The 23266-nt window shown below is 44.4% G+C and overlaps 1 protein-coding gene across 9 annotated transcripts in view; it reads left to right on the top strand.

Annotated features, from left to right (window-relative positions):
- nfia (nuclear factor I/A) overlaps positions 1-23266 on the top strand; it is a 143934-nt gene that overhangs the window by 97964 nt on the left and 22704 nt on the right. For all 9 annotated transcript variants that reach the window (XM_085150111.1, XM_085150115.1, XM_085150110.1 and 6 more), the window contains exons 3-5: positions 6971-7036; positions 7608-7682; positions 21093-21210. In XM_085150111.1, coding sequence (XP_085006237.1) covers positions 6971-7036; positions 7608-7682; positions 21093-21210 — 259 coding nt within the window. The remainder of the gene's footprint in view (positions 1-6970; positions 7037-7607; positions 7683-21092; positions 21211-23266) is intronic.

Here is a 23266-nt window from a genome sequence, read left to right as displayed (position 1 = left end):
GGAACAGAAGCAAGTTAACGCCTTCTTTCAAAACGTATGCTCCTGCATCTCGGCCTCAGTCGCTCTTCCCAATGCTAATCACCAGCCTGAGGTCGAAGGTCAAAAACATTTATATTTGCAGCCCAATTTACTGGCTGCTCTCCAGTTTGGATCAGTGTACAGTTTACAGACATTTCAGCGAGTTGGAAGGTTCCTGGATGGTTTGTGGAGGGCTCATTTTGCATGTGTGTGTGTGTGTGTGCACGTGTGTGTGTGTGTGGATGGCTGGTAATGGCTGCGGCCCTCTTTTGTTCTGGCAGAAGGTGGCGAATGGCAGCGGCTCAAAGAAAACAGACAGAAGCTTCAAAATGGTTGCCAACGCTTTAAGATGGCTGCCAGGCTGAGAGAGAGGGCAACCACACACACACACATATGCACGCGCACACACAGAGACAGGCTGTGTGGCAAATGTTAGCGTGTGACAGAAAATATTAAAATGTTTGTGATTGAAAATTTGAAGAAATGTGTGTGCGAGTGGGATTTTGTGTGTGTGTGTGTGTGTATTGCAGTTGGCAGCGCCTCCTTGGCAGCGGCGGCTGGCTGGGCGTCCAACAATGGAGACGGCTAAGGGGATTCTCTCTCTCTCTCTTTTTTTTCTTTTTTAAACACCATCCGAGGGGCGAGAGACATCAACCACAAACAGAGAGAGAGAGCTTGGCTGTCTTTCTAAAATGGCGGCGTGTTGGCAGCGGCGTCTTGCCGACACAAAGCCTCGTCTGCCTCGTGTGTTTGTGCAGTTTTCTTTCATAATTAACCGAAAAACAAAAGACAGAAGAACACAAATTGACTGTTTTCTCTTTCAGCCTCAGTGCGTCTGTTTGTGTGTGTGTGTGTGTGTATTAAGGATTTTTGGGTGTGATGTGCCGAATGTGAGGGGGCTGCCACAAAATGGCGGCTGGTGGACGGCGTCAAATTGCAGACCGGTGTTGTTGAGTCCAAAAGTAGAACCTAAAAATTTGTGTGTGTGTGTCGACTGGCAGAGCGTGCGGTGCAGGCGTGCCATGGTTCACAATGCCAGGTCGGGGTCCTGCTCCTGCAGCGCTGCCTGGAAACGCAAAACAAACGCACCCCCCTCCTGCTCAGAAAAACATCATCAGATTCATTTTTATACTTCAGTTTTATTTTCTGATGCTGTGTGTGTTTGTGTGTGTGTGTGTGTGTGTGTGTGTGTGTGTGTGAGTGAGAGAGAGAGAGAGTGTGTGTGACAAAATATTTAAAGTTCATGCAATAAAATGATTTTAGTTAAATTCCAGATGAAATGAGACGTTTATTTGATCTGATGCTTTGTTCTGTGTTTACTCACATAATCGAGCATGAAAGAAAACAATACCTTTAATGATGAACCTTAAATAAAGGTGCCGATTTATTTTTAACAAATCATATTTAAGTGTTTTTCGAATGCTGCTGACCGTCTGAGTCACCTGACTCACACAGGGACCTACAGCCTACGGTTGCTACAGCTCTCTTTGTAGAGTCGTACAATATAAAACACCCCGAGGCGGCTGTTGTTGTGATTTCTGAATAAAACTGGATCGAATTAATCAGGCGTTTGCTCTGTTAGCTGCAGGAAGAGCGTAGAATCTAAAAGAGGAAAATTACAATTTCCTGTCTTTTCCTGGTAACGCTTGTTATAATCCAGAGGAAATGCTGTTTGGAGCGTGCGTGGAGCTGTTCAGCCCTCGCAGAGCTTCACACGGCTGCCTGCAGGTCAGATAATTAGCCCCCGGGGTGCACAGGTGTAGGTGTCACCTGCAGGAACAGAGAAGCTTTCATTCCTTTCAGCTTCAGTCACAGTGCCTCATCGCTGCAGTCCAGCCGGACTTCAGGTCCATGAACGTGTGTGTGAGAGTGTGTGTGTGTGTGTGAAGGTAATTTATCCTGCGTGGCAGTCTCAGCTGATTTGTGGCCTTTAAAAAAATGAATTCAAACGTCTCTTCATTTCATTAAAAGCTAAATCAGAGTGCGCTCAGATCGATGCCGAGCGGTTTATTTATTTATTTATTTTGTACCCACTCAGAGCCCGTCCGTCCACGTTTTCGTTTTCGTATCCTTCCGGTAAAGATCCTCCAACTGTCGTCCTCGGGCTGAACATTGGAGGTGTGCGGCGTTCTGCTCTCCCCTCTCTCTCTCTCTCTGTAGTGTCGGCATGTCTCTCGCCTACGTCACTGAGCAGCCAAACACGGAGAGAAACAGATTTTGGCAGCAGAGCGCTTCGCTGTTTCTGTTTGTGTTGCCTCCTGTCGCTCTGCCAGGAGACGACAGCGCGATCCCAGCATGGCTCGGTCGTGGGGGGGCGGAGTCTGTGTGCATTAAAAACAAACCCGGCGGAAGTGTGACCTCTTTAAACGCGAGCTTTTTTGTGTCCTAACGGTGTGACAGAACTTCACACCAGTGAGAAACGGCGTCTGTGTCAGCTGACAGAACCTCTGAACTGACGTTTCATTTTTATTTTGCTCTGCAGTAAAACTGGTGATGATGTCATTATCATTAGATTTACTACAGATTTACCGCATCACGCTGAGATCAGCGACGTACACGAGAGAGGCTTTGCTTAAATGCACCATCCAGCTACACGTTCCTCCCTCACACAGGTCATTCTCGTCCAGGGCCTTCGGCGTGTCACTGTAATAATTCCCCCGTCCTGTAGCTGCAGACAGACCTGGTTCCTTTTGACAGAAGCTTTTGCGTTTTTGGAAATAATCTGCGGAAATTTTAAACTGATTTATTTGGCACTTGTATAAAACTACCATAACGTATGATTGCTCTAAATGAGCACGTCTTTTCTCATAAGGTAAGTCATCCACTCCCATCACAGGAAGTAAAACCCATTCTGTGGAAACCAGTGGAGCTCTACTGGAGGTGGACTGGTTGGACTGGTGCTCTGCTAGTTCTTGGGTTTAATCAATAACCTTGCAGCAGAGTCCTGAATGAGCTGCTGGGAAAGGGGAACGTGGGGGTGAGGCTGAGCAGGTGGGGCGCAGGTGGTGACGGTGCACTGTGTTCTTGGCAGTGATGATATCTGGTCGGCACCATTAATGGGAATCCCGGGAACGTTACCTGTTGACCTTTATTCCCGGGAGTTAACAAGACGACTTCAGAAGTTTTTTTCAGAAAAATTCAGAGGTAACCCCCCACCCCCACGCCAACCCGTCCCCCACCGCCTCTGACTCTCTGCTGCCTTTCTGGAAAGCATCCAGTAGCCCCCCTCCCTTGTTCCTAGAAAAGCACCAGTTCATGTCAGAGAGAGAGAGCAGGGCGAGCGAGAGGGAGCGACCTCTGGGACGATCAAGTTTGACTTTCCCACAGAGAGAGCTAGAGAGTCTGGTCCCATTGTTTCCTTTATGTCCCAGTGCTCTGAGTGTGTGTGTGAGTGTGTGTGTGTGTGAGTGTGCGTGCGTGCGTGCGTGCGTGCGTGTGAGTGTGTGTAAGGGTCACGTGATCTGCCGGCATCTTTCCATGGTGGTCAGGTGTCCGAGGCTCCATTAGCGTTCAAGTGGGTCTCCTAACCCAGGATACGCGTTACTTGAGGAACTTTTCAGAGTAAAAGCATAGGTATTTTCCGATTCTTCTGATTTCATTTGATTTAATATTTAAAGTCTTTGATGGTGACAGATGGAAAAAAGTTTTCAGAGGTGAGTGTGTGTTTCAGGATTTTTTTTCTAAAGAAACAAAAAGGACTGTAAACAGGAAAATAAGAAGGATCAGGAAGTTCATTAAACTTCCTGATCCTTCTTTATTTAAGGAAAAAGCTTTTTAAATTCAAAGTATAGATGGAAAAAAATTTTCTTTTGTAATATATGACTTAATTACAAGTGTGTGATGAGGGGGGGTTTGAGTTAGATGATCCACGCCCCTCAGTGGGGGGGTGGATGCAGACAGTCCGGTCTGCTCCCACGCCTCATTAGCATATTTAATTAACCTGCTGACGGCTGAATGAGGGGAGCGGGGGACGATGGGGTAGGGGGGCAGTGTGTGAAAGTGCCCTCCAACACACACCCATCAGCAGCACCCCTAACCCCCCACCCCATAGTTGCCGTGGTTTCTGCCTGATGCTCTTTGTCTTAAGCTGCTGAAGCAAACAGACGCGGTGAACAGCATGCAAAACAAGCCTGATAAATGCTGCTCTGTGTGTGTGTGTGTGTGTGTGTGACAGAGGAGGGGGCCGGGGGGGGTCCTCTCAATGCAAAAAGTTCATGTCTCTTAAATGTAACTGAACTGCACAGCCTCGCGGCGAAAATGTGCAGGCGCAGCGTCCATAACGTGTGGTCTGCAATAAGAACTCCACAGAAAGAGCTCCACGGAAGGATTCAAACCTGGACCAAAGTGATTCACACTAACGAGAAGCCCTTTAATCCACGCAGGACGACCCAACACACTCAGCAAACCATCACTTCAAAGACAACCTGCTTTCCTTCACTCAAAAAGCGCTCCTGTCACCTCCTCTCACATTAAAGAAAACATATTCACGCCTCAGAACCAGCAGGAGATAATCACTTGAGTATCTCTTCACACCGTTCAGCCAGCGTGCGAGTCGTTAAAGCGAAGCCCCGCTCTTCCTCGTGATCCTGATTTTCCTCTTGGCTCGCACATCTGGGCCCGCGTGGCAGCGGCTTCAGCCGGGCCTCCGTCACGTTCGCCGTGCGTCACTTTCCTTCATGTTTGCCTTAATTAAAAGTTTTGCTTTCCTGGACGTTCCAACTTCTCTCCGTCTGCTCCTGAGTCATGGCCCCGCCAGCAGGCTCCGGGGGGATGATGGGTAATATTTCTTCCACTCCCTGCCTACTTTATCTGCAGCGTGGCCGATCGATGCCCCCGAAGCCGCTAAATCATTTGAAAGAGTGGAGCTGCACCGGAGCAGAGAGCATGCTGGAAGAGGAGGCAGACGCAGAGAGGCCGGTCGCACGAGCTGCACACAGGAAGAACGTTTGCCATGATAATCGGAGCTGACCTACTGCTGCCCACACGTCCACAACAAAAAAATGTCAGATCTCACATAGAAGAGAGAAAACTCAAGTTTAGTTTAATAAAAACAAAGAAATGTGTTACAGACGCCCGCAGCTCAGTTTGATCTGATGCAGTTTTAATGAAGCATTTTTAAGAATGTGAAGCAACAGCTGATAACACATTAACGCTCAAACCATACGTGTTGTGTTGAAGAGATATTCTCAGGTCAAAATAGGACTGGGCTGTACTTCCATGTAATACCTCTATGTGCCACAAGGAGGTTCAGTGAGTCAGTGTAGCCTTTATTTAAGCGATTAATAAAACGATCGGGGGAAAAAAAGACTAAAAGTTTGAAGAGCAAAGCATTGTAGCACACCTGCTGGTTAAACACTGCCCCCTGTTGGTGAAGGTTTGAGTTCATATTTGCAGTGGGTAATTATAAAAGTACCTTTACTATTATTATTATTATTATTGTTGTTGTTGTTGTTGTTGTGAGATGTAAGACACTCCTGACTGCTTGAGACCTGCAAACTGCCAAAACCTCTGCTTTCACAGAGGCACTGACACTGCTGATGATCGGTTAATCACGTGACTGATTAGCAGCACCTGGCTGCTGCTGATCCCGCTGTTCCTGTGGAAGCAGTGAGGCTGGATGTTGTTTTTCAGAGCACTGCAGAGAATCCTTTGACATAAGAAAATGACCCGTTTCCTCTTTTTTTAACCACCTTGCTGTAGTAGTTCCAAGAATTCCCACCTTCCAGCAGCTGCATGGATTGGGACTGAGCGGGACTCTATTAGGTACAGATGCCTTCAGCTGATGACGGGATAATCGATGACTTTTTGTGTAGTTGTACATTGTAATCATGTAAACATGCAGTTGTTGAAAACACTCGGGGTGTACCATGTGAGATTTTGTCACACACCGGGTATTTCTGCCGTTTTAACTTCAGGTTTAGCTATCAAACATTATTCAAAATGCTTTTTAAAGACTAAGTATGAAGAGGATTTATCCGTTCATGCGTCGGTGGTCGCAGCTGCTTGGCTTATTTATGATATTTGACACGAGCTCCGCCTCAGACATTTCACTCCTCCCTCCTTCCATCCGTCTGCTCACTCTGAACTTCAGCATAGGCTCCAAGTTCTTCCTGTGTCACTGAGCGTGTGCAGAAAGTGTGACTGAATCAGCTGCAGCAGCTGGAGTCTGCCAGTCAGTCTGCTGTGTGTGTGTGTGTGTGTGTGTGAGAGAGATACCAGGTGAAGGTTTTGTGGTGTGGAGATCAATACAAGCATCCCCTCTATACACACACACACACACACAGTCAGTGTTTAACAGCAATGACACACATGCTGACCCATTAACAGAGTGCTTTTGAATGCACACTGGAGCAGCTGGGAATCAAACCACCAAACTTGTGATTAGCAGATGACCTGCTGAGTCCACATTTTGGTGAATGGCCTTTGCTGGTGCTCGTTTCTGTTCTCGGATGATCTGGGATTTGTAGAACAAGAGAAACTGCAGCAACAGCTTAACTGATTACTTATTTGAAAGAGTAACTAAAAAAGTGATTACTTTATCCGCAGAGACAAACCTGATCTGCAAATGGTAATGCTTTATTTTACCAAACACTAAGGGCAGCGGCCACGACGTAAAGACAAAATTTAGCCAACAGCAGCCTGAAGGTGATGTCGGCTCTGTGTGGGACTTTCTGGCGCTTTAAGAATTTATTCTGAAAGCGTTGCACTTCCTGATTGATGAATATTTTTTATTTCGAAAATGTATTTACAGCGTTTATGAAGGATGAAACACATTTCATGATAACATTAAAGATAACTTCTTCTTTTTTTTTCTTTTTTTAAACTCCCAGCTATCAGTGAAGTAACCGCTGGATCAGAACAGACAACTGAGTGTGTGTGTGTGTGTGTGTGTGATTGTGTTATTAAGTTGGTGTTGTTCGGCTCGTCCTCATCTTTGTGTTTCTCTCCACAGAATCCGGCCAATCAGAAAGCCCGAATCAGGCCAGCGAATCAGACATCAAGGAGCAGCCGGAGAACGGTGAGACACACAGACACACACACACACACACACACACACACTGAGGCCAACCTGTGTGTGACCCTGTGTGGTTAAATGAAATGAGGCTGTGGTCAAATATGCACACACACACACACACACACACACACACACACACACACACACACACATTCCTGAGGAGAGGTTGTTTGTCTGGATCAGGGAAGTGCGTATGGAAGATTTTTAAGTGTGTGTTGATGGATGTGATAGCTGTGTGTGTGTGTGTGTGTGTGTGTGTGTGTGTGTGTGTGTGTGTGAGAGAGAGAGAGAAGGATATCCTCTCTACTTTGTGTGTGTGTGTTAGACCTTGACCCTGGTGTTCAGCTACGTGCGTGCAGACACACACAGCTGGTCCTGATTATTCCTGTTGGGAAACAGAAGCCTGTACTTCCTCACTCATACTGATCCTTCCCTGGTACTACTGGTACGAGTACTACCTGTAATCCTGCTACAGGTGTAGATTTTGGGGGCTTGTCAGTGTTTGGCTGTGCCGATATGTGTTGGTGATACAGTAGTAATATAGTAATAACCCCCTCCCTCCCTCTGCTCACAGGTCACCTGGGCTTCCAGGACAGCTTTGTGACACCTGGAGTTTTCACGGTGGCCGAGCTCGTCCGAGTGTCTCAGAGTAAGTTCTGTCTCCCTCTCTCTCTCTCTCTCCTCCTGCAGTGAGGCCGAGTGAGGCCGAGCACTGATTGGATCGCAGATCTGTCATCGATAGTGGATCTAATGTAATTCCTCCAGACCAAACCACAGGCTGCCTGTCTTAATGAACACACTGTGTGTGTGTGTGTGTGTGTGTGTGTGTGTGTGTGTGTGTGTGTGTGTTTGAGTAGTCTTCCTGCTGATGAACATAAGAACATATTTAGGAGAGTGTGAATCGTGAGCTCAGCTTGCAGCATGAGGCTGAGCACCTGTGCATCAGAGAGCCAGGTGTTTACCGTATTCTATAACAATAATAGTAATAACAATAGTAATACTGTTACTTAGTAACACCTTATAAGTAACTGATTACCAAAATCACTGTATGCATAATAACATCATAGATTAAAATGTGAACAACACAGACTCTAACAGCATGTGTTTTAAAGATGGTGAGAGTCGACACTGCAGGAGAGTGCACAAGTGGCCACTCAGCTGAAGGCTCTGAAGCACCATCGATTAATCGAATTCTCAGATACGAAATGCTTCTGTGATAAATATTCAAAAGAGAAAAACACAGGTCTTGCAAAATGACGCTTTACACACCATATTAAAATAGAAAACATAACACACTTAAATGCAAACATAAATAAACCTCAAGTCTCTTATCAAAGGTCAATATAATCTGTATGCAACCGAAACCTAAAACGTGTAGCTTTACTCTGTGTTCTTGGAAGGTTTGTGACACTGTTTCATCTCCTGGATGAGCCAGATTACATTTGGTTTCTATGTATGTATTGTGTGCATATGTGTGCAGTGAATGACCAAGTTTGTGTCTGTAAGCCTTTAAAGGAGAACGCGGTGTCTGTGAGCATATCGGCATTGTGACATTTGTCCTGTGCTTTGATGCAAAGCGTCTGTGCTGCTGAGAACACATGCTTTGATGGTGCGTCGTTAATTAATATTAATAATAACAATTCATCTACAGATCTTTCTCTGTGTAGAACAAACAGCGTTGGGCAGAGCAGCTACAAACCTCCTTTTCTTCCTGTGGTAGTTTGTCGATCAGCTGCTTTGATGAAGGACTCCCGCTTGCTGTTTCCCAGTAAAGGTTTTAATGGTGATCACAGGAAAATCTACTGCTTTGGGCTATACAAACAAGTTTTTTTACTGTATTGTTGTGGCTCCGCCTCTTGTGCAAACAGACTCCGCCTCCGTGTTAAACTGTCCCAGCATCATCAAGACTGCGTGGGCTGAATGTGGTCAGACTTTTTATCCACACGCTGCTCCTAAATGTGTTTCTACTGCAGGTCTGTGAGTGAGTGCTGCAGAGCTGTGCATTAAACTAGGATTTCATATAATCGAGTTATCCGAATTACTCGATGAATCGTTGCAGCCCCAGTTGATATTAAAACTCTTCAGGTCCAGGATCTGCTGCCAATCAGCAGCCACTCCAACTCAACTCTAATTATGAGGAAATATGAGCGACAGGCGGGCGATCGAGAGACCGCAGGGTGGAGGAGAGAGAGGGGAGGGGTAAGATGGGTGTGCGATGGACAGAAAGGACAAGTGAGAGAGAGAGGCGGGGGGACATGACCTTTAAAAAGTGCCGACATGCAGGAGAGAGAGAGAGAGAGAGAGTGACAGAGAGCGCAGTGGGATCTATATGAGTCTGTCGATCGCCCACCGCTAACAATAGGCGATGTAAAGTGCCTGTCAGCACACACACAGACCCCCGATCAAAGAGCCATCGATCACACACACACAGTTATCCCTGCTTGATCAGATACTCACATGCAGCTGCTATATCACACTCACTTAATGACACTGAAATATAAGGCATTCTTTCAAATTAAAAGCATCAGTGAAGTCTGTTAAACTTTTTGTTCTCCAAGGGTAGCTTTGCATGATTCAAAGTTCTGAATAAGTCTCCTCAGCTATGTCCAAATCCAACTGAAACCCATGTACTCTGATTGGCCAGTATCTGGAAGGTTATTGAGGGTACAGAGCACATAAGCACATGTACGAGTACGTGTTGGAGCCTGAATGGAGCCTGAACATCCTACATACAGCAGGAACATCATGATGTTGGTAAATGGTTTGCTCAGCAGGAAAACCCGAAGCTAGACTTAGTTTTTCAAGTACACAAACACATGTTGCTGTCTGTAGCGTGTCCCTGAAATGAGCTGTAATGTCAGGTAACGATTAAAATGACTGCAGCCTGCACAGACTCCTGTTCACACACTGGACTTCATTAGTGCTTTAACACAATAAACAGGAGGGCTGTGGTTGTGATGCTTCACGGATATACAGTTGTAGAAGAGTAACATGTTCCTCCACACAGAAACACGCAATTTATAGAATGATGGTAGATGCACTAGAACAGTGGTTTTTGGTGTTGCATTGCTGCTGATGTCTTTGGCTTGCCGTGTCTTCTTCAGGGTCTGTGTTTCTGCCCTGAAAGTGCCAAGTGGTGTTTTTTTAAGCGCCACCCATTTTTTGATTTGATTGAGAAGCCATAGAACTATTTGGAGCTGATAGCGCCGTGAGTGCAGTGGTGTTCAGAAGATGTTTGCTCTGAGCACTTTGAGCTCAGGCTTATTGGAATTGTTCAGAAAATAGACGCTGAGAGCAAAAGTGAGGAAGCCTGTGGGCAGACCTTTGCAAATCATGCTGTAAACTACACCTCTATGCTGACGACACTGTCCTTTACTGTTCAGTGGTGCTGTACATTGTGGTCTTCAGTGTTGCTTTGGATGGAAACTGGATTTTAAATTTCACATGACACCTGTCAGCACATTTGGCAGGAGAACTAGTTCCTTCAGAACAGTAGATGATAGAAGAGAAGAGAAAAGGCCTTTACTGTCATTGTACATGTACAACGAAGTTGTGGGTGCTTCACACCGACTTTGCCGGAATAAAATATAAAGCGTATAAAAGAAATAAATAAAAAAATAAGAGAAAGGCACACAATAGAGGACAAAGTGCTCGGAAGCAGTGCAAAGAAAAAAAAGGACTTCTTAGAGTCCATGTGTGAGTGTCCTGAGTGATGAGGGTTACTCAGCCTAGGACTGGGCGATATATCGAGTTTTTAAATATATCGATATATTTTTATATGAGATGTGATAATATCGTTTATATCGATATAGTCTATGTTACGTTATAATTATACTTGTGGAACCGCAAGTTCTCTTTCATCCACTTTTGTCTCTACACAACGTTACTCTGCCTTGCCTCTTTCCTTCACTGAACACAACTCCTCCTCCTCCTCCATCGCTTCACCTGCAGGCAACGACAAGATGGACACGGCAGCTATCAAAGAGGAGCTGGTCAGTAAAAAGAAAACATTTGGAGATTACTATTTTAGTGCTGTCAGCGTTACTCTCGTTAAAATGACCTTAACGCTGTAACTGCATTAATGCAGCAAATTAACGAGTTACCGTTAGTGCATGGGGCTACACGGCGTCGACGCGTTAGCATTGCGGTTAGCGTTAGCGGTTAGCTTGTTAATGCGTTGACGCCATGCAGCTAGCACTACTAGTATTTTCACCATTTACAGCAGCGCCATAAAGTGCAAAATGAAGAGTGTGTGAAACTGCGTGCTGTATCCCAGACCGCGAAGTCTCCTAGCCTCCTGCCCCGAAACAAACCACCTTACAAAACGCGTATACCGTATTTTTGGGACTATAACCTTACACTAAAATCCTTTCATTTTCTCAAAAATCGACAGTGCGCCTTATGTATGAATTCTGGTTGTGCTTACCAAGGTTATTATCATTAACGAAAACTAACGAAATAACGAAAACTAGAAGTGAAAAAACATTTTTGTTAACGGAAATAAAAATAAAAACACAAAAAGGAAAACTAACTAAAACTGGAATGAGTGTACACAAAACTAACTAAAATTAACTGAATTTATAGCAAAAATGTGTTTAGTTTTCATTGATGTGTGCGTGTCATACAATAGTCAAGGGTGAAAATGAAGTTTAGTTTCCAGATTTTTTTCTTGCTGTGTCTCATTATGCCAGCAGGTGGCAAGTACGTTAGTCGAGTCGTCTGTGTTGCTGCTCCATCCACGCGCAGAATCATGTCAGGAAAAGTCGGAAGAAAGCGCCAGAGTCCAATTTGGGATTACTTTGAATATGACTGTGTTTTGGTTAAAGCAAGTGTCTTGTAGTGGAAACAGACAAATTATGAGGGACATTTCTAAAGGGAAAAAATCCCACAAACCTTAAAGTGCACTTGAAAAGCTCACACAAGAAGGCTAACCTAGCTTACCTTGAGAAGGTAAGGGAGCACACTCAACCCTCATCCCCAGAAAACAGAAGCTAACCCCAGGCAAGGCAGCGTGATGCATCCCGAGACAAGAGGACTGGGATATCTACACAACTGTGTGAGTCAATTACCTTCAAAAAGTTTATCAATTCACTTGAACCAAAATTACGAACACCCGGTGCTGCAAGAGTTAATAGTCTCATTGGGGCCAAGATATACATTTTATAGTTGCCTGGTATCAATGGTTGTTCATCTGCCTTTATTTATTTATTTATTTAAAGAACCCAAGGTGGGAATGTGAGTTGTCGGTCTCTGCATGTTAGCCCTGCGACAGACAGGCGACCTGTCCAGGGTGCAGGGTATGGTAGCTGGAATAGCAACATACCCAAGGATAAGCAGAAGAGAATGACTGATATGATGAAACTGGGATTTTGTTACACTTAATTATTGCAAACACAACTAAAACTATAACTGAAACTAATCAAAACTAAACTGAAACTAAGGATTTTCAAAAAAATAAAAACTAAACTAAACTAGCAAACAATTGGTAAAAACTAATTAAAACTGATATAAAATTGAAAATCTGAAGTCAAAACTAAATAAAAATAAAAACTAATGAAAATTGCAAAACTATTAAAACCCTGGTGCTTACTAACCGCGAACTGATTTTATGTGGTACACGGCGCTCAGAAACCTCTTAAAAAGTGTTTTAGTACAACTTTGGTAAGCTACGAAGCCGCACAACTTGATGGATTGTTGGAGCATTATGGCTACTGTAGTCAGGAGCCTCGCGGAGTAACACGTACTCTGCTTCAACGTAATACTATAAGGACCACAATGTGTGTATAAGGACCACAAATGGCACCTGTTAAGAGGCATGGTTATGAAGCGGATTTTCAAACTCAAGGCTGTCAGTCACGCAGTAGAACTTGGGAACAGAGCAGCCTCGAAATCTGTCTTTGTTATGCTCAGCGTCTTTTGAGTTTACATTTTGACTACACAATTGTGAGCTTTTTGTTATGCACAAAAACAACATTGTTTTATTTTATTTATGGAGCATTATTATTTAATAAATGCTAATAATTTATTTCTGAGTAATTGTTTCATGTACATCTACGCTGTATGTTAATAAAAGTGCCTGTGTGAGACTTTGAAAAATAACTCTCTTTTTGTTCTAACTTTATGGCTTTGAAAAAATATCGAGATATATATCGTATATATCGCCATCCAGCTAAAGAATATTGAGATATGAATTTTGGGCCATATCGCCCAGTCCTAACTCAGACCATGGCGTAGATTGTTGGGTGGGCGGGCAGGCTGGGGTGGGGTGTGGGGGAGTAGTGTTTGTTACCAGTCTGAATGGCCCAGGGGAAGAAGCTGTTAGTGAGTGTGGAGGTGTGGGACCTGATCGACTAGTGGGTTAAGCAGGTGGTGGGCGGGGTGCGATGGGTCACCTGTGATGGCCCTGGTTTACCTGAGATGATTTTTTTCTCTGGGCAGATGGAAGCAGCGTCCTATCAGCGTTGAGATCATTATAATGCTCCTCAATATAAGCTGAGGTTAGACCGTCAGCCCTGGCTACTATTTCACTCCAGTTACTTTTACCATCGCCCTAAGGAAAGCGTTGCAATTTGACTCAACATGAAGCTGAAACTTGGAAAAATATGAAGAACAATGAGATTTCTCATTTTTATCCTCTAATTTTGAATTCTACCTCCAGATGTTCTTGTTTCACTCCATTATTTGCTTTTTATAGAAATAACTTTATTACTTTTACCTTTTTTTTTGTTCCTACTGACAAAGTTTTTCTATTCGGCTGTGTTATAAATGAAGTCGCTCTCAGGCTGAATGAACATGTATTCACACACACACACACACACACACACACACACACTAACACTATTCAAGTACATTAGCTTTTAACTGATAACCTGAAATGCCTATTGCGCACACACACACACACTGTGGACTCTCCTGCACTCTAATCCATAAGTGATTCTTCCAGAGCCGCATCGCTGCAAATCTGCTGACCAACACAAAGCGCGTGTCTGCACACACACACACACACACAGAGCGAAAGGGTGTGTGTGTTTGTGAATACATTTGTGTCTGTCTGAATATGTCTCTGTGTGTAAGTATATGAATATATACTGTACTTATAGAGTGTGTGTGTGTGTGTGTGTGTGTGTGTGTGTGTGTGTGTGTGTGTGTGTGTTGCAGCAGCATTAAAGCAGCTCGGCTCTGCTGCCACAGACACTTTTCTTACTCCTCACTTTGCTCACATTAGAAATATTAAATGTAGACAAAGCTGAAAAATGTTTTTCATCTCCTTTTATATTAATACAATACACACGTTATTCTCAGTACATCTCAGTACATTTTATTCATACAGCCAAAAGTTAAACATTTGTGTGAGTGATTTCTGTAGAAAAATTTATCCAGCCTGATGAAACCTGTAAATGTCTCAGAGTACAGTGGAACCTGAAGGAAACGCTCCATCCTCAGGTTCCCCCTCAGTCGAAGCGAATTCATGTAGAAGTTTCTGTTGATTTATGTTAACGTTCACCTCATGAGTCCGAACTCTACAGCTTTTTATGTTCCTCTTGATGAAGCTGTTGTCATAATTTCCTGTAGTTATATATTTTTGATGATTTCAGCTCTCAGGGCCACCGTACTGTGGCCAAAGAACAGAATAATATGTATGATGCTGAAGCAAACCTGGAAGGACACCTTTACTTCAGTGTAAAACTCAGCTGACGTCGGCAGATTCTCGCTGCGGCCCTCGTTCTCCTAAGCGTTCCCCTTTAAGAGCATAAAAAGAATTCATGCATTTCTTCATTCAAATAAGCAGCTGTGGGGGAGTGACAACAGGCGAACATCTGCATCATGCAGGATCAAATTCAGACTCCAGCATGTTCGGATGAGGTGGAAGAAATTACGATTTGCCGCCAAAGGTCACCTGATCGCTTCAGTGTGTGTGTTAGCAGGAGGATAACTTTAGTATGTATTTCAATGAAAGTGTTCCCGGTGGTAGGACATGGTGCAGAAGTAGCACTGGGAGTCTCCGTTTGATGCTAAAGAAAAGATCACAAACTTCTTCTGGTTCCTGCGTGCTGAGGGGGAAGTCTCAGGAAGACCAGAGACGAGGAAACCAGGAGCCTGAAGAAAATCTAAACGCGTAATGTGACAGGCAGTGTGAAAAACAGTGAGACTGAGGCACAGGAAAAGGGCAAAGTCCAAGAAACAGTCCAAAGATTAAAAACAAGGAAAGAACTCCGAACATGGCAATAGACAGAACCTTACTTGAAGCTTCACTTACATAACCATCACCCCACAGCACTCTTTGTGATTATATGAAGAATCATTTCTGGTGTGGTTCTTCTTTAAATGGAGTGAACACACACACACAAACACACACACACGCGGGGGTCTGCAGGGGTGACTGAAGCCTATAGCTCACCAGAAGATGAGATGTGGTTGTGGTGGAGGGGGGGCTGGTGGGGTATTGAACAGAGCGCGCACGCACACACACAGCGGGTGACCTTGGCGTTGTGCAGCCATTACACAATTCACTGGCAGGCCAATCGAATCTCTCTCTGTCGATCAATATCCTATTAAAGCAGCACACAAAGAGAGAGAGGCCGGCCGGGCGAGCGAGCAGGCAGGTTAGTGTAGCGGCCGCGGTCACATGTAATTGGTCACTTCAGTGTATTCCTGACTTCTCCTTCCTCTCTCTCGCTGCGATGTGTCATTAAACTCTCGCTCTCTCTTCCTGTCATTCTTCTTCTGATCCTCCTCTTTTTTTTCTTTGCTCATATTCCTCCTCTCTTTCTTCCTCCCTCCGTCCTCTCCCTCACAGTCTGTTTCTGCCGCTCTGTACAAACCTCACCTGAGCGAGACATTACAGCTGCGTTTATGAGGTCCATAAGTTTGTGGACAGTAACTTGTGTTTGTTGTGCTTGTTGAACTGACAACAGCGAGGCGTCCGTCTGTCACCAGAATTCCTACTGGTCAGAATTTAACCAAAGCAGTGCTCCTACGAAAATAAGAGCTGCTGGTTGCTGACATGAGGGATCAGCATAAAATTGCTTGGTCTAGTTAATAGTTTTTTAAGGGTTATTTAATAGGAAAAAAAAATATTACTGTACTCATATACACATGCCAGCTAATGTTAGCCTCAAGTTTCCTAAAAATCACACTTTCCCTCTGACAAACAGTTTGATTACATTCTTATATTGTATGAGAGTTTAATCACTAAGAGTCCAACAATGTTAGATCCACTTCAAAGACCATTTCATTATGACCATAACAGTAGCTAACAGAGGCCAACGGCAGCTTACCGAGGCTATTAACAGTTAACTAAAGCCCCTTTTCCATTAATACCTACTCACCACGGATCACCACTCGGGTCGACTGGTTTTCCATTACAATCTGGTACTACCTAACGTGCATGGTTGTGGTCATAGCAACGCATCCAAGCATCCCGCAATGTAATTAATATACGACATGATTGCTACAAAAAAGGTGGACGTCAAGGCAAGAATATATCTGCTCTTCGTCTGTGGCTTTTTGTGAGACTCGGGGAACACGGCGTCGTTTTTTGTAACTGTTTCCTTTGTTGGCAAGTTTCAAAAAAGGGTGGTTTTATTTTTGTCAACATGACGCTCTCATGACTCATCGAGTGACGCTACTGTCCAGCTAATCGGTGGCATACAGTCTGACGATGTTACATTTTAGTACTGACTAAGAACCCTGGGTGAGCAGGTACTAAAAAAGTACTTGGTACCACGTACTATGACCTAATGGAAAACCCTGATAACTGTTGTGAACCGTGCCAAGTCGATCCGAGTAGGTACTAATAGAAAAGGGGCTTAAGGCTAACACAAGCTAACAGTACCTAACTAAGGCTAACTACAGCTAACTTAAGGCTAAGAGTAGCTAAATAAATGAGGACACTTCTCACCCTGCATTGACAACTGAGGTAAACAGTGGACTAACAGCGTTCCACAGAAAATTCTGGGGGAGATCCGTCTAGGTGCGGCTGTTATGGGGTAAACTCAAAATGTTTTTGATCTCTGTTAGCTGACATGTTAGCATGTTTGTCCTACAGCAGCTAACATAGCTAAATTATGCACTTGAATTGGGCAGTGTAAGAAAACAGAACTCGATTGACTGCAATCTGTAATCTACTGACATCTAGTGGTGAAAAATGTTACACACTGTAAGTTTAAGATTTGAAAGGTAATTCAAGCATGATTGTGTATGGCAATCTGTTAAATTACTGCAGGTGAAGAGACTTCTCAAACCTGGTTTCTTTACATATTAGATTTAAAACGCTGATATTTGTGTTAAAATGATACGATCTCTACATTTTCATAGTCAGGGGATCTTTTTAATTGAATCGATAAAACAATGGGTGTTCCAGTTATTAATTGTGCCTAGTAAACTGGCACGTGGGTGTAGCACAGGCTGTAAAAGGAGCTGCAGCTCACTCTGAGTCTCTTTGATGTTTTTAGACACTTGTAACCAGCTCTCACACGCACTCACACACACAGATGCATGAGTGGAGTGCCAGCAGTGCACCTTGGCACTGAAACTGATTTCATGAAAACACACACACACACAAACTTCCTGCCAGTGTGTCAGGAGAGCTGATATTAGACGTAAGGATGTTGGGGATTACAGTTGATATGATGGCTTCACACACACACAGTGCAAACACACAAACACTCAAATAGATAAGAAGGCAGATGACCCACTTGGCACCTTCTCGTACCTTCGTCTGTCTCGCTATCGCGCGCACGCACACACACACACACACACACACACACGCACACACACACACACAGGATGAAAGATGAATAAACCTGGAGGCCTGCATGCTTCAGACTCCTCCTCCTCCCTCCCCTGCCCTCTGCCACACACACCTGGTGGTGTGCCAGCAGCAGATGGGCACCGTGGCACAAATGACACAAAGATGTTTGACAATTTTAATAATAATCACAATAATAATCATAATAATGAAAGTGTGCATTGGAACAATAAAACAAAGGGAACAGCTGTAAGCGATCAAAGAGGTGCCTTTGCGAGTTCTCGCAGAAACACGAAGATGTGCTTTAAAGGGGGGTTACAGTAGTAACCACTGTATGGCGAGTGACCTGAAAGCATCATTAATACAGCGAAGTTGAGCCGAAGCTCCGGCTGGCAGATGTCCAGACAGCAGAGCACCGGCCCCCGGCATTCAAATGCAAGAAGTAAACACAGAGCAGCTTCATTACTGCCAGAAATCTAATCAGCAAGGATACAAATCAACCAGGAGCAGCTGCAGAGTGCTGCCAGCGCCCTCCACAGGCTGCACACGTCAGTGCAGCAGTGCCTCTCAGACGGAGCCCATCAACACCATGTTTCAGCTGTCATCTCATTTATGATTAACCATTAACATCTCAGAGGTTCACCCACAGCCTCAGTGAGCACATGCAGCAGATTATCCATGATTGGCTGCTTTTATATCCTTATCTCTTTTTATTCTAGAAAAAATCAGCTTTTCACTGAATTTCCCAGAGGAACCTACCCAAGGGATTATTAAAGTTCTATTTTTATTCTTAATATTAGATGGTACACCATACTTTGTGTCTACTGATTATCTTTATTTTTACCACTTTGGACAGTTTCAGTTCAGTTCAGCTTTATTTATATTGCACCAACAACAGTTGCCTCACGGCACTTCATATTGTAGGGTAAATATCCTACAATGATACAGAGAAACCCCAACAACAGACAACCCCCTATAAGAAAGCGTTGGGAGACAGCTGGAAGGAAAAACTCCCTTTTAACAGGAAAAAAACCTCTGTCGGAGCCGGGCTCAGTGAGGGGCCGCCATCTGAGAGACCAGTTAGGTTTACTACTATCACAAGGACTTATCCATTATTTTTAACAGTTTATGCAACTAGTGAAGGAGTCTAGGACTTGCTTATGATGGCTGTTTTAACATCATTGATTGTTGGCGATCTCCATGTTACCATGGAGATGTTTAAAATGTCTAAACATGAGTTAGCTTAGTCAGCGCGAAGCTTCAGAAAGCAAGTGAACAAAGTGGTGTACGATATAACATGTTCTCAAGGTTTTCATCAAGACTGCAATAACGAAAAGAATCGAGTCTATAGGGGAGTTTGGGATTTGCAGTGCATTATGGGATGAGTAGTTCCTTCACAGTTAAGTCACTCTCCACACAGTTTTTCAAAAAAAAAAAGTGGACTACAATTATTAAATTACAGGGTAAGTTTACTTGTCCTTAGACGAAAAAACACAGAACAGGTCGACTGTTCGTTACGAGCCGCGGCAGTCACAGGAAACTTCCCGTGGGAAAGGAGTTTAAAACGTCCACACACGAATGACCAACTCTCTGTGTCTGTCTGTCTGTGTATATGTGTGGGTGTGCATGTGTGCGTGTCTCAGGCCAGCCCTATCTCTGCAGGGCAGAGAGAGAGAGAGTGATAGATAGGTGGAGCGAGATCACGGTGCTGAGCTCAGCAGAAAACTCCCCACCAGGTCCTGTCAGTCCTCCCCCTCCCTCCTCCTTCTCCTTTCATCCCATCACACCATCATGCTATCTGTCAATAAAACGATGAAGAGTAGGGATGAGGGTGTGGGGGGGCTGGAGGCGAGGGGGTAGATGGATGTCCGGTTTTGAAGCTGATTGCTGCCTTTGTTCAGCAGGATTTTCAAATTGAAGCATTTGACAACAAAGAGCCGGATCGCTCCCTCCCTCCCTCCCTCCTTTAACACGGAGAGCCTCGCAGGGCTTTGTGGAAGAGCTTCTGTCCCCCGAGAATAGGATGGGGGGGGCAGCAGAACATGAACAGATCAGAGAGGAAGAGGGCCACAGCTTGTTGTTGTCGGTAGATGCTAATGTTGCGTGCTAACTGTTCTCATATACAATGATGACATAAACTCCTGTTGTGAGCTAATATTGAATATGTAAACAGAGACAAGCGGTGCTCGGCTGCTCATCAGGCTGTTTGTTGGGAGCAGCGGCAGACTTTAAATAAAGTTTTTCCCTTTTTTTTAGAGTCTCGTTTATAAAAGCGACTCATTTTTGTCTTTTTTTAAGGAGGGCAGTAATTTTATCACCTCCTAAGCCAATTCATCCACCCGCCAGATTGGTCCTGACGATCCTCTGACCGTCAGAGAATCGTCTGACGTTAACAGCTCTGAGCTGAACAGAGTCCCACTACTGCACACACAGGTGGGGCAATTTTAAATGCATACACCTGTGCACTTACACAGGTCTATGGAGTGTTTAACAAGGAGCTAAACAACAACACCTGTCCGCACACAATCCCTGCATCATGCGCTTCAGGGTGAGCTCAGAAAATGTTCCTTGGAAGCTGCAGGAGGATCACGTCGAAGCTAATCTGCTGGTTCTGCTCGGCCAGAAAATCCCAGTGACTGATGCAAACTCACAGTCACTCAGAATTTCTCCTTAAAATATTCTTGTTAACCTGTTCTCTCGCTTCTGATTCAACATAATTATCTTCTGTTCCTGATTGGAGGCTGAATTTAAAGCCAAAGAAGGCAGCTGTGTCCCTCTCTTGTCCTTCACCTCCATCAGCACCATCTCTCCAGGATAGGTCCAGGTCCAGGATATAGCCTAACCCTGTCACTGGAAGAACGTGATAAAACTTATGTTATGCTTGTGGCGTGACGGGCGGTCAGATGTCCAGTGACGCGTTGTGTTGCAGCATCTCTTCAGGCAGGAGGAAACACATTTAATAAGAGTCAAGCTTTACTTTTTAAATGTGCACTTTGGATGATTAGAAGCTTTAGTCTTCTTTTCTCGTGTGCAGCAGCTTTATGAGACAGTAACTGCTGCCGCAGCAGGCTTTCATTGGAGTGTCCATACTCCCATGAAGTCTCCGTTACTGCAGGAAGTTTCTTATCTCCTTTAAGGAAACCTGAAAGTGTCAGTGAGGAGCTTTCACAGCTTGTCCTCCGGATTTTTATCAACATGTTTAACGCACCTTGTTCAGCCTCCAGGTGTGTGTGTGTGTGTGTTCACTGGTTATATAAAAATGTCACCATATCCGTACTGACACTCTCTGTCTGTCTGTCCATCCATCAGCGCCCATCGCAGCCGGCACCGGGCCAAACTTCTCGCTGGCCGACCTCGACAGCTCCTCCTACTACAGCATGAGCCCAGGAGCCATGAGGAGACCACTGCCCAGTACCTCCTCCTCCAGGTACACACCAGCACACTCAGCACCTCCTCCTGTTGTTCATGTGACTTTTTATCAGTTTTAATGACTGCAGTCAATCAATCGATTGACTAAGGTCAAAGTGTTTCTCAAAGAGGGAAACATGCGCGTCATAGAAAACTCTAAACAATGATCCAATAAGTGCTTTTGTAAAATAGAAGAAGTAGAAAACTGATTCTATAAGATTTCATGGAGCACCTGTAATAAAATAAATGGGACGCAGTCTGTGCAGTGACTCGCAGCACCTGCGCCCTGTTTAAATAACCTTTGTTGAGCTGTCAGCGGACAGAACGGTGAGGCCTCAGTGCTGAGTGTGAGCGCCACCTAGTGGTCTGTGGACTGACCTTTCAGCGATGCTGGAGAAGTCGCTTCATCATTGGCCGATGTTCCCAAACCAAAACTCGAGATGGCTTCATTTCGTTTTTTACTTCCAAACATTCAAATCCAGATGGTTTATGTTCCAGCCGTACAGTGCTCAGAGGACACATACACAACAAAGAGTTGGTTGGATTTGTGAAATGAAATGACTGCAATGGACAGATGCAAGGATGACGACGGTCACACCCTCGTGCAGTGCACTGGATGGATGCTGTATCACAGACACGATAGGACGGCTGTCAGTATTTCACTAACTCACCTACAGGGTGTGTAGAGTGTAGAGGCTACGGCAGCTTTGGTCTGTGCATGAACACTAACTGTTTGTTCCTAATGTGGTTCTGACCTGACCCCCTCAAACAGCCCTTAGAACACATGTGTCAAAGTCAAGGCCCGCGGGCCACATCCGGCCCGGCGTACATTTATATCCGGCCAGCGAGATCATTCTATATAGATTTATTATTATTGTTATGCATGGCCCGGCGATATAAGGTGCTAATAATATACAAACAACAGATCCCATAATGCAGTGCTGCAGCCTCCTTGCTGAACGCTAGGCTGTTTGGGAAAATTCCCGCGTCAATCAAGTCAAACTTCTGTTATTGCGAAGCTAGCCGCTCACAATGGTGGAGAGAAAAGTGTACTCTGAAAGCAGAGCCTTTCAGCGCCAGTGGGTAACTGAATATATGTTTACAGACATTGCTGGTAAACCCGTGTCTCTTATTAGTGGAGCTAATGTGGCTGTAATTAAGGAATTTAATTTAAGACGGCACTACGAGACAAAACGTCAGGATAAGCTGAAAAACCTAAATGCAGAGCAGAAACTACAGAAGGTAGAAGAGCTAAAGAAGAATCTGACATTTCAGCAGACTTTTTTCACCAGAGCAAAATCACAAAGTGAAGCTGTTGTGAAAGCAAGTTTTATTGTAGCAGAGGAGATAGCCAAATCAGCCCGGTACCACTCTGAAGAGCTGTATGATGAAGGTGTGCGACATCTTGTGTCCAGACAAAATGCAGATTTTGGCAAATGTGAGCCTGAGGAGAAATACGATTGCTGATGGGGTTTGTGAGATGGCCACTGATTTAAGAACACAGTTGTGTGAAAAAAGCAAAAATTTTATCGCATACTCTCTTGCTGTGGATGAAAATATAGACATGATGGACATTGCACAGCTGACCATCTTCATCCGTGGAGAGGAAATATTGAACATTAAATCGGGACAACGACAGGAAAAGACATTTTTTAAAACGTATGATAAAGTGTAACCGACATGAAACTGCCCTGGGACAAACTTGTTGGACTTACAACAGAGGGAGCGCCGGTGTTGTGCGGTGAAAAAAGCGGACTAGTCAGCAGGATGCGAGTAAAGATGCAGGAGAAGAAATGTACCGGTGAGTTAACAGCATATCACTGCATCACACACCAGGAAAGGCTGTGTGGTAAAGTCTTAAAAATGGAGCATGTAATGATCAACGCAAACCGTAAATTTAATCCGAGCTAAAGGTTTAAATCATCGTCATTTATTCAATCTGCAATAATATTCCTGTCTGTTTTTATTCATATTTATGTTTAAAAAAACATTGTTTTAGTGTGTTCAGTAAATGTTTATCTTGTTTGGCCCGCGACCTAAAATGTGCCTTGAGTTTTGGCCCCCTGTGCAATTGA

The sequence above is a fragment of the Neolamprologus multifasciatus genome, chromosome 23 (assembly GCF_963576455.1).
Source record: "Neolamprologus multifasciatus chromosome 23, fNeoMul1.2, whole genome shotgun sequence".
Classification (NCBI taxonomy): Eukaryota; Metazoa; Chordata; class Actinopteri; order Cichliformes; family Cichlidae; genus Neolamprologus; species Neolamprologus multifasciatus.
This window is presented reverse-complemented; position numbering and strand designations above follow the sequence as displayed.